The 12,561-nt window shown below is 39.1% G+C and overlaps 1 protein-coding gene across 8 annotated transcripts in view; it reads left to right on the top strand.

The window, feature by feature from the left end:
- The window catches only part of nbeal2 (neurobeachin-like 2), a 279,397-nt gene that overhangs the window by 165,836 nt on the left and 101,000 nt on the right, over positions 1 to 12,561 (top strand). For all 8 annotated transcript variants that reach the window (XM_069922096.1, XM_069922092.1, XM_069922097.1 and 5 more), the window contains 3 exons: positions 118 to 268; positions 11,327 to 11,485; positions 12,106 to 12,265. In XM_069922096.1, coding sequence (XP_069778197.1) covers positions 118 to 268; positions 11,327 to 11,485; positions 12,106 to 12,265 — 470 coding nt within the window. The remainder of the gene's footprint in view (positions 1 to 117; positions 269 to 11,326; positions 11,486 to 12,105; positions 12,266 to 12,561) is intronic.

The raw sequence follows: 12,561 nt of genomic DNA, 5'->3' as shown, positions 1-12,561 counted from the left end.
GACTGGTAAAAGATCACCAGAGATTCAAGCGACTGAATAAAAAAATAAGTTGTGCAATTAATAAAGGAAGGGGCAGTATGCAGTCTGTTTAATATTTGCTCTTTTTTTTTCCCCCAGCACACAGAAGGATAACCAGGTCACAGCTGATGTTAAAACCATTCAACTATCGATCTTCAACCTGCTTAAGGATTTCATCTGCAAAGCAGTTTCAGTTGAGGAATTGCACAGCATTGTCTCCTACATGGCAGCAGTGAATGATGAAGATCAGGTGAGGAAGGAATGGCTGATGTTTTCAATGCATCCAAGAGGTTTACGGAATTAAAACAGGAAGTGATCCTCCTCAAAACAAATAATTTTGTGGCAGATATCCTGAGTACCTATTGATCCAAAGTAATGACTTTTGTTGCCGATCTTTTGTGTTATAAATGTTGTTACAGTAGCAGTGCAATATTAGAAATGTTTTAAGGACCAAAAAATCTGAAATAAAAACAGAAATTCCTGGAAACACACAGCAGCTTGGGCAGTATTTGTGAAAAGAGAAAACATTACCATTTTAGGTTCAAGACTCTTCATTAGAAATGCATTTTCCCAATAAATTCAACGTGTTTAATATTTAGCCATTTATAAACTCTGAATCCTCTGACTGTGTGGGTTAAAATTACAAAATATGTTGGTGTTCATTAAGGACTCAGATCATAATTATTTCAGGGACTGTTCCCCAGAAAAATGTGGACAATTAATCACAGAGTGGTTATGGTTGAGTTTGTTTTACCGAGAAAAGAACAGGTTATGAGGATCATGCAGGAAGTTGAAGCTGAGGTAGAAAAGTAATGTATTCAACAATGGGTGAAGTGCAGGTGGCTCAGTGGCTCATCCATTTCTTACATGTCCAGCATAACATTGACTCCATGTTAAGTCAACCCATCCCTGAAATCAGATCTACATTAGAGAAAAAGTTAATTGTACTTCCTCATTGCATATCACTTTTTTACTGTTGCTTGTACATACAAACCAAACCTGTGGTTAGTTTACTTGAATGAAAATAAAGCTTAACACTAGTTAAGGCCCCTTTCAAAACTAGCTGATCTTTATCAAACCAACATTTTCGATTTTTCTTCTTGAGCAGCAGTCTTAGCAGAAACAAAAATCAACATCTTGCATTTATACAATGTCTTTAATGTCAGAAATATCTTCAGATGCTTCACAGGAGAGTAATGTATTTGAATTGACATTAAACCAAAGGAGAGAGGGGGAAAAAAGCATGATCAAAGATTGTGTTTTAAAGGCCTTTAAGGGGGGAGAAAACTGAAAACTCAAATGTGGAATTGTGGATTTGAAGGGCTTTGGCAGCTAATGGAAAGATTGCAGATAGGAAATGCAAAATAATTTTGCAGTGGCTCCTGAGATGGAGAGGGGCAGGTTTCTAAAAGGGTTCTGTAAGAAAATTATTCTCTTTGCTAAACCACCATGTTCTTACAAAAAATAAACAACTTTTATTCCTTATATTTGTACATCTCAAGAGTCTTCAAAACAAATAAATGACCTCATTAAAAAATTTAAGAATTATTGGTAAGTGGGCAAACATTGTATTAATATAGATCCTACATCACTAATGAATTAATGGGTGATAAGATAATGGGCCTTTTAGAATGTGGTCAAATAATTTCCCTTAAAGGTTGAGGAAAATTGAGTTCTGCTCAGAAGGTGTGTTTTAGGATTAGCTCAAATACCACAGTTCTTCCCTTTATGCCAAAAAATGCTTCCATTCACCTATCACTCAGATTCAATGCTCTCCCTTTTCCTCCAGTCATCATTCTGACTATCCCCTCTAAAAATGATTTTTTTTGATGACCCATGGAAATTTCTGTCCGTGGATATAAGCTGAAAAGTTGCAAACAAAAAAGCTCTGACTTTGAAATGGTTCCCACCTCTGTTGGGAAATGATCAGATGTCCCAATTGGACATCAAATTCATTCTTGAAATCTTGTTGTGGCAGTGCAACATACATTTCTTATTAAAACAGGTAAAGAAATGGATATATCTGTAAAAGAGCAAAACTTTTCCAGATCCCTAATAGGAATGTTATTGAACAAAATTTCCACCATGCCACATCAGGATGTATAAGAGCAGACATGCAAATGATCAGTTAATGTCAGGTTTTGATAAGCAGCTTAAATGAGGAAAGAGAACCAAAGAGGATAAGAGAATTCCAACTGAAGACAATAGAAAAAGGCACCCATGGCATTAGAAGCAAATAAATTAAGTTACAATTCAAGGAGTAAAGATTGGGAATGTAAGAATGGTAAAGATTAGAGAAAATGGGGGCAAAACCATTTGAAGAATAAAAACAGAGGAGAATGTTAGCATTGAAAGCAATTTCAACAGTAATGGAACTTAACTGGATTCATTGAGTAAGCTCACGGCAACATGGTGTTTAGCGGCCTCATGTTTACAGAGGACAGGACAAGAGAGGTGAACAATTTGCTTCTACAGTCAGGTCACATGGCAACAAAGTCATGAACAGCAGTTTGAACAGCAGAGGTGCTAAGGAAGGGATAGAGTTGTGCCATGTTACACAGGCAGCCATTTTGTTGACAAACATGATCTAAAGTAATGACTTTGAATTTTTTTTTAAAAGGTAACGCATTACTAATAATAACTATCTGCATATTAGTGTCCATTAAAAATAATGATCTCTTTTCCAACCTCCTGCAACTCACTAAGACTCCCAATCAACTCTTTGAATCCACTATTCCAAGAGATTTCCTTGGGTTAAATATAAACTCCAAGGTTACAAAAATTCGGGTTCACCTTTTGGACAGATACAGATAGTAACAGTGCCAAAGGAATAGAGTTTTTAGTTTTATTAATTTTTTTTAGTTGGGGAAATTCCTGCATATGCAATATGGGATATTACACAAGCCACATGGCAGTTTTGAGAGAGAGGCAAGGTGGAATAAGCAGAGTTAGATGTGTTGAAGAAGAGAGGGCAACTGATGCCACCTTTGTGGACAACATTGTTGAATGGTAGCACAGAGCAAATTGAGGACGGGGCAAAATAGAACAAATTGTATGGTCAGGGAAGGAAAAGCCATTGCATGTATTTTTGTGACAAAGATAAATTAGAGAAGAATGGATCCAGGCAAGTTCAAATCCTCCCAAATACTCAATACTGGTATGGTTCAAGTTCATTTATATTTTATCATCTGATTGAACAAATACAACCCAACGAAACAGCGTTCTCCAGTTCTCGGTCCAACCATACATACAAACAGGCAATACACATACAGGACAATCTACCTATATAAAAATAAATAAATATTTTAAATAAATAGTGGAGTCTCAGAGGGTTACTGTGAGCAGTCCATTCAGTTATTCAACAGTTTCACTGCCCATGGGAAGAAGTCGTTTTTCAGGCTGGTGCTGCTGCTGTATCACTTTCCCAATGGGAATAGCTCAAAGAAGCTCTGTGCAGGTGGTAAGGGTCCTCAATGATTTTGCATGCCCTCTTCACACAACAATCCCAGTAGATCATATTGATGGGGGGAGGGGTGGAAAGGAATACCCCAGTGATCTTCTCTGCCACTCTTATGGACCTGCGGATTGACCTCCGATCCACGACTGTACAGCAACCATACCACACAATGATGCAGCCGGATAGGATGCTTTCAATAGAGCTCCTGAAGAAGGTTGACATGAGAGTGGCCAGTAGCCTTGCCCGCTTTAGTCTTCACCTTCCTGACAAGTGAGGAGCTGTGTATACAGTATAGGTCATTTGTTAAGTGAACTCCAAGGAACTTGGTGCTCTGTACTCTCTCCTCAACTGAGTTATTCTCATGAAGGGTGGTTATTCCTGATGCTCCTGAAGTTCACAATCATCTCCTTCATCTTGTCCACTTGAGACTCAGGTTGTTACTCGCACACCATATCATAAGATTTTCCACCTCTTCTCTGAAGTGCCACTCATCATAGTTGCTGATGAGGCCGCTACTGTTGTGTCATCTGCAAACTTGATGACTCTGTTGGAGCAGGATCTGGCATTGCTGTTGTGGGTCAGTAGCATGAACAGGAGCAGGGTGAGCGCACAGCCTTGAGGTGCGTCAGTGCTCAGTCTGACAATGCTTGACGTTCTGCTACTGACCAGGACAGACTGTGGTCTTTCCATTAGGAAGTATAGAATCCAGTTTCAGAGGGGGGTGTTGAGTCCAAACAAGGACAGCTTCTCCAGCAGCCTCTGGGGAATGACCATATTAAACGCCGAGCTGAAATTGATGAACAGCAATCTGGTGTATGAAATGTCATTCTCCAGGTGGGTCAGGATGAAGTTGAGTGACAAGTCTATAGCATCATCAGTGGAATGGTTTCTTCTATAGGTTCATTGAAATGCATCCATCCATCACCAGACATTAGAAGCATTTCAAAATGGTGGAGGTCAGTACTACATGGCGGTAGTCTTTCGGGCCTATTACTGTTGCCCTCTTTGCTACAAGTAAGATGGTGGCTGTATTGAAACCTGTAGGGACAATGGATGACTGCAGTGAGGTGTTGAAAATGTCCATAAAGATCTCTGATAGTTGGTCTGTGCAGACCAGTACATGTCTAGATATGTTGTCTGATCCCACTGCCTTGTGTAGGTCACCTTGAATAGGGTTCTCCTCACTTTGGCTGTGGCTATGCAGGAGGTCCATTCATCAGAGGCTCACAGATCTTCCTTCCCCATTAGCCTGTTTTTCTCATCGAACCTCTCATGGAAGATGTTCGGTTTGTCTGGAAGGGAGATGTTGTCTTAAACTCAGGAAGTTGTCTTGTGATTTGTTATGGTCTTGATCTCTTGTCATATGCTCCTCATGTTGTTGGTGTCACATAGATCTGTAGGTCTTCTGGTGTACTCACACCTTATCTTCTGCATTGTTCAGTCCTGGCTGATTTTAGTGCCATTTTGTCCCCTGTCCTGAGGACAACATCATGAGCTCTGAGAAATGGCTGGATCTCCACATCCAGCTATGGTTTCTGGTTAACCCTGGTTGTGAAGCATTTGATCTTGGTTATATCCACAATGCACTTGCAGGTGGAAGGGGTCCTCAACAATTTTGCATGCCCTCTTCACTCAATGATCCTGGTCGATCATGTTGATGGGGGGAGAAGGAAGACCCCAGTGATCCTCTCTACCACTCTTGTGGTCCTGTGGATTGACTTCTGAAGTAGTCAGTCATTAAACGCATGTATTCCTCAATGTTTACATGACCATTGCAGATGGCCACCTCCCTGAAACAGCTCCAGTCCATGGTCTCAAAGCAGTCCTGTAGAGCTGTTGTGCACCACTACCCCGGGCACATACTGACTTGGTTTGTTTTGCCAGTCGTCTGTATGCTGTGGTTAGCAGGACAGATATGTGATCCGTGTTACAAAGTTGGAGATGAGGCGCAGCCTTGTACACATCAGGGATATTGGTGTACACCTGATCCAGGGTGTTCTCTCCTCTGGTGATGGTTTTTTAATTTTAAAAAAAAATTTTTCACACTATGAACCATATTGACCAAAATACACATAAACATTTCCCTCTTGAATATACACAGTGTCATTTTCTCACCTTTTCCCCCCTCCCTTCCCTCCCTCTTTCCCACCCCCCTCCCCACCCACCAAACGTTCAACATATACGATACATTAAACCCATTAAACAATGTCATCACACAATGAAAATAAACAAAAAAATTGTGTCATCTACTTTTACACACTGGGTCAGTTCATTTCGTCTTCTTCTCATTCTGTCATTTTAGGTGGTGGAGGTCCGCGGTAGGACCTCTCTGTTGTGTTCCATGTACGGTTCCCAAATTTGTTCGAATACTGTGATGTTATTTCTTAAATTATATGTTATTTTTTCCAATGAAATACATTTATTCATTTCTATGTACCATTGCTGTCTTCTCAGGCTATCTTCTGATTTCCAGGTTGACATTATACATTTTTTTGCTACAGCTAAGGCTATCATAATAAATCTTTTTTGTGCTTCATCCAAATCGAGGCCAAGTTCTTTACTTCTTGTATTACTTAAAAGAAAGATATCTGGATTTTTTGGTATGTTATTTTTTGTGATTTTATTTAATACCTGATGTAGATCTTCCCAAAACTTTTCCACTTTCTTACATCCCCAAATTGCTTGTACTGTTGTTCCCGTTTCCTTCTTACAGCGAAAACATCTATCTGATACTGTTGGGTCCTATTTATTTAACTTTTGGGGCATGGTGTATAGCCTGTGTAACCAATTATATTGTATCATGCGTAACCTCGTGTTTATTGTATTTCTCATAGTTCCGGAGCTTTTCCCATGTTTCATTCTTTATCTTTATGTTTAGATCTTGTTCCCACTTTTGTTTGGGTTTAAAGCTTATTTCATCATTCTCTTTCTCTTGCAGTTTGATGTACATGTTTGTTATAAATCTTTTAATTATCATTGTGTCTGTAATCACATATTCAAAACTGCTTCCTTCTGATAACCTCAGCCTGCTTCCCAATTTGTCCTTCAAGTAGGTTTTCAGTTGGTGGTATGCAAACATTGTACCGTGAGTTATACTATATTTGTACTTCATTTGTTCAAAAGATAATAATTTATTTCCCAAAAAACAATCTTCTATTCTTTTGATCCCTTTTCTCTCCCTTCTCTGAAGGAAAGGTTATCTATTGTGAAAGGGATTAGTTGATATTGCGTCAATATTAATTTTGGTAGTTGATAATTTGTTTTTTCCTTTCTACGTGAATCTTCTTCCAAATGTTGAGCAGATGGTGCAGTACTGGTGAACTCCTATGTTGCACCAACTTTTCATCCCACTTATATAGTATACGTTCAGGTACCTTCTCCCCTATTTTATCTAGCTCTAATCTGGTCCAATCTGGTTTTTCCCTTGTTTGATAAAAATCTGATAGGTATTTTAATTGTGCTGCTCTATAATAATTCTTAAAGTTTGGTAGCTGTAAGCCCCCTTGTTTGTACCATTCTGTTAATTTATCTAGCGCTATCCTCGGTTTCCCCCCTTTCCATAAGAATTTCCATATCATTTTCTTTAGCTCCTTGAAGAATTTCTCTGTTAGGTGAATTGGTAACGATTGAAATAGGTATTGTATCCTTGGGAAGATATTCATTTTAATGCAATTTACCTTTCCTATCAGTATTAGTGGTAAATCTTTCCAATGTTCTAAGTCATCTTGTAATTTCTTCATTAATGGCTGATAATTTAATTTATATAGTTGGCCTAGATTATTATCTAGTTGAATACCTAGGTATTGGATTGCTTGTGTTTGCCATTTAAATGGTGATCCTTAAACTTTGTGAAATCCACATTATTCATTGGCATTGCTTCACTTTTATTTGCGTTGATCTTGTACCCCAATACTTCTCCATATTCCTTCAATTTCTTATGTAATTCTTTTTTTGATAATTCTTGTTCTGTTAAGTATACTATGACATCATCTGCAAATAGACTGATTTTGCATTCCTTCTCTTTTATTTTTATCCCTCTTATTTTATTTTCTGTTCTTATCAGTTCTGTCAAGGGTTCTATAGCTAATGCGAACAGTGAGGGAGATAGTGGACATCCCTGCCTAGTTGACCTGCTTAATTTAAATTGGTTTGATATATATCCATTTACTGTCACCTTCGCCAATGGTCCCTTATATAATGCTTTAATCCAATTAATATATTTCTCTGGTAGGTTGAACCTCTGTAGTACTTTGAATAAATAATTCCATTCTACTTTGTCAAAGGCTTTCTCTGAGTCTAAGGAAACCACCACTGTTGGCATCTTGTTTTCTTGTACTGCATGGATTAAGTTAATGAACTTACAGATATTGTCCGTTGTTCGTCTTTTCTTAATAAATCCAGTTTGATCTAGTTTTACTATTTTCGGTACATACTCTGCCAATCTGTTTGCTAATAGTTTAGCTATTATCTTATAATCTGAGTTGAGTAGAGATATTGGTCTATACGATGCAGGTGTTAGTGGATCTTTCCCCGTCTTTGATATTACTGTAATTATTGCTGTTTTGCATGAATCTGGCATGTTTTGTGTTTCTTCAATCTGGTTCAGTACTTCCAGGAGAGGAGGAATTAATAAGTCTTTAAATGTTTTATAGAATTCTATTGGGAGTCCGTCCTCCCCAGCATTTTATTGTTCGGTAGCTTTTTTAATGTATTTCCTCTATTTCAAATAGTTTTATCAATTTGTTTTGCTCCTTGCAATTTCAGAAACATAAAATATTTCCACTATTCCCACATCTAAAATTCCCTTAACCCCAAATGTTCCCCCCCTCTCTGAGTTGCCCCTTGTCCCTCGCCGGGCAACCACATCTCCCCTCTCCATTTGGATTGCGAACCCGCTCGTAAGCATCAACAGATTTCGCAATGACTGTTATTCTCTCCCATCCGACCCCCTCCAGAAAAGGCTTTTATTTTCACATATAACAAAGCTCACCCTCTTTATTCCCCCCTTTTACTTCCTTTCTTCCCTTTTCTTCCCCTCCTTAGTTCTTACTTATACATTATTTTTCTTCTTTATATGAAGTTTGTCATCATTCTTTGTTCTTGTTACATCTCTTCATCTCTCTTTCAGTTTTGCAGGCATTCTGCAAATTCTCGTGCTTTCTCCAAATCCGAGAATAGTCTACTTTGCTGCCCCAGGATAACTATTTTAAGCACCGTTGGATATCTTAACATAAATTTATAGCCTTTCTTCCATCGGATCAGTTTTGGTGCATTAAACTTCTTCAGGAGCTCAAAACTTGTGTCTGGGTAGAAAAAAATTTTTTGACCTTTGTATTCCAGTGGTTTTTTGTCTTCTCTCATTTTTTTCATTGCCTTCTCCAATATATTTTCTTTTGTCGTATATCTCAGGAATTTTACTAAAATGGATCTTGGTTTTTGTTGTGGCTGTGGTTTCGGGGCTAATGTTCTGTGTACCCTTTCTATTTCCATTCCTGCCTGCATTTCTGGCATTCCCAGGACCTTGGAGATCCATTCTTTTATAAATTCTTTCATATCTTTGCTTTCTTCATCTTTCTTAAGGCCAACTATCTTTATATTGTTTATCCTATTATAGTTTTCCATTATATCCATCTTCTGAGCTAACAACTCCTGTGTTTCTTTAACTTTTTTATCATTTTCTTCCAATTTTCTTTTTAAGTCGTTCACTTCCATTTCTACGGCTGTTTCTCGTTCTTCCACCTTGTCTAATCTTTTCCCTATTTCTGTTATGACCAGCTCTAATCTACTCACTTTTTCATCTGTACTTTTCATTCTTCTTTTTATTTCATTAAATTCTCGTGTCTGCCATTCTTTTAATGCTTCCATATATTCTTAAATTTTTTTTTATCTTTGTACTGTCCAATCACTTCTATTTCTCTGTGCAGAGCTTGATGTTCTCCTCCTTCTTCTTCTTCTTCTTCTTCTTCTGCTGTGTCTGCTCTAGGGTTTGTGTCTTCTACTTCTCTTCCTTGTATCTGTGTCTCTTCTGACTTTCTTGGTGGGGTCTTTGTCTCAGTTTGTTGGATTTTTTTTTATGATGTCTTGATGTTGGTCCTCTTCTTCTGGGCTGGTTATCTATTGTGTCTCCGGTTTCCTTTTTTCATTCTCACCCCTCCCGTTCCCATTATTTTCTCTATCTTCCTGCTGGGAGCCCTGCTGTCGGGTCTTTCTCAGCTGTTCGTGCTGTAGAGTTCCACTCCACAGCTGGTCCCCCCTCCCGTCGGTGTTCTCTTTGTCGTGCGCATCGCGCATGCGCGGTTGCACACCTCTGTTTGGCTTCGTGAGCCATCTTTGCAGTCCTGCATTCGGTGGGTCGCGACCCTGCGGGATTTCCACTGACCTCAGGGAGTGGGCTCCTCTTTCCACAGCAGGTCCCTGCTTTTTCGTACAGGTAAGGCCTTTACCTTTCTCTTCCGGCGTCTTTCTTTCTTCTTTTCTTCCCGTTGTTTTTGGCTTTTCTTTCTTTGGTGCCATTTCCTCCACACCTTTATTTTTTATTTGTTCTGATTTGTGTGTCTGGGGCTTTGTTTTTTCCTCACTTTTTTTCCTTCTTTTCTGGAGAGGGCTGGTATTCTCCTACCGGCCACTACTCCATCATGTGACTCCTCCCCTTCTCTGGTGCTGGTTGACATGCTGTTGAAATGTGGTAAGACTGTTTTCAGGTTGACGTGATTGAAAACACCAGCTACAATCATTGCACCATTAGGGTAGGACTGAGCTTCACAGATGGCACTATAAAGCTCCTTCAAGGCTTCACCCTCATTAGATGAAGACGGAAAGTAGACTTCAGCATTCAGGGTGGCCAGAATTCCCTGGGCAAATAGAAGGGTCTGCATTTCACCACCAGGTACTCTATCTCTGCTAAGCAGAAGGTCCTTCTTTACAACAGAGTCATTTGTGCAACAGTTCTCGCTGATGTAAATGCACAGTCCCCCTCCTTGAGTCTTGCTTGAAGCAGCAGCATCTCTGCCTGCCCTGGGGGAGTTAAGGCCATCAAGTTAAATTGCTGAGTCTGGAATGGAGTCCTGGAGCCATGTTTCTGTAATCACCAGAGCACAGCAGCCTTGTTGTTCTCTCTGGTTCAGATGCAGCTTCAGGTGATCCATTCTACACTGGCATGGTGAATATGTCAAAGGCAGCCAACAGGTTGAAGAGGAGCACTGGATTACCTTTGTCTTGATATCAAAGTTACGAATGAAACCCAAGATGAGAGCAACTGCCACAGAGGCAGAAACTTAATTGGAGATTGTATGTTTAAGGACAAATAAAATGAGATCAGAGGTGAGATAAGTTTCAAAGGATAAATCACATATGAGAAAAATGACAGCTGCATATTTGAAGAAGATAGAAGCAGCACCAAAGAAGATAAGTCATTAATGATGGCTGCTAACCTGGGGACTGAGAAGAGACATTAGATGGCTGGAAACTTAGTGTGAATGAGGTTCAGTGAGCAGCCAGTGTACTGTAAGCTAGATCATGCACATGTATTTCTTGTGGGGTTTGGACCTCAACCTTCCAACTCAAAGATATGACAACCAACACTAAGCAAAGCTTTCCATTGAGATTTCAAACGCCTCCAGGATGCCGTAATGTTGGCTATTTCTTTTTTGTGTGAAACATGAAAGTCTGCAGGTGTAATCGTAGTCAAAACACAGAAATGCTGATGGAACTCAGCCAGTCTTGCGGGGTCCATAGGAAGGCCTGAGCCCTTCCCCAAGGTCTGAGTTCCTTCAGCATTTCTGTCTTTTGATTCCTTTGTTTTTGCTTGCTAAGTCCTCAGACTTACTGAGTCTATGTTCTTTTTTTTTAAAGCTGTGTGGTATTCTGGATGTGTTGCTCAGTCTGCTGAAGGGTGCTCCTTCCAGAGACCAGTTCTATACCTTATTGTTTGAGCCGGGCAACGTGGAGGTATTCTACTCACTGATCCTACAGAAGAAGTACTCAGATGAAGTGCGTGAGAGAATCTTCAAGGTGAGTTGCACTTGAATAAATGTGGTTGATTTTAAAATTGAAGCAAATGAATTACAAGGCAAAGAAAGGATAAAGTTGATCTATTTTATCATTTGGATGCAGCATATTTGCATATGATAAAGGATTCATTACTGATAAATTCAACCTTTATCCGAGGTAGAAATAAAAAGAAATTGCCTTGATTTTGTATGTCATGATATTTAACTTCACTGAAAAAATAGGAAAGTTCATGTTTCAAGAATGTATTCTTCCTTGCAGAGCCTATGTTCATCTGACATGCTCACATGCAAAAAAGCCTGAATATGCAGTGGTATTTTAGTGTACAGTTCTTACTTCAAATAGGACTCTTGTCCATGACTGCATAGTTACGCTGTTTGTGGACTACTCTGCAGAAGCAAGCAAACTTTTAAAATTTGCTTTGGTGTTCCTTAAATTAGCCATGATCTTGTCTGGATGTTAAAATGGGCTCGAGGTGCTGATTGTCTCATTCCCACCTTATTGCTTCTGCTGGTTTATATGCACAAATGAATAATAAATTCATCTTGAATGACTGACTGAGACACAAGCCTATACTACTGGTACAGAAGAATACATTTTGATTTTGATTTTCCTCTGGCCAGCTTATATACAGGATGTTAAAATATGAGAAAGTTAATGAAAGAAGCAAGCTGCGACTGAAGCTAAAGGATATTGGGTACCAGGGTCTGACTTCTTTCCTAAATGATTTTCCTGCCTCAGTGTCACTCATTCGGTGCCTCTCAGAGCAAGTGCTTTGTTCGGGTAAGTAGCTGAGTTACCCTAAAATTCATCTTAAATGACACATTCATAGTGATATTTTAGCACTGATTAGAGGAGTTTGTACAGCAACCTTTCCCCTTTATTTTTGCTTTCGTGGTTTTTTTTCAAGCTATAATATTTTTTGGAGCATCGGATTACAGATAGTGTCCAGGATTGCAAAAACGATATCATGGCTCAGACAATTGAATTATAAGAGACATAGAACATAAAATAACATAGAACAAGGAACATTACAACATAGTACAGGCCCTTTGACAAATGAAGTGGTTCCAACCTAC

Source organism: Narcine bancroftii, chromosome 2 (genome assembly GCF_036971445.1).
Source record: "Narcine bancroftii isolate sNarBan1 chromosome 2, sNarBan1.hap1, whole genome shotgun sequence".
In the NCBI taxonomy this organism is placed as follows: domain Eukaryota; kingdom Metazoa; phylum Chordata; class Chondrichthyes; order Torpediniformes; family Narcinidae; genus Narcine; species Narcine bancroftii.
The sequence above is the reverse complement of the archived record's forward strand: the minus strand, read 5'-3'. Positions and strand labels throughout refer to the sequence as shown.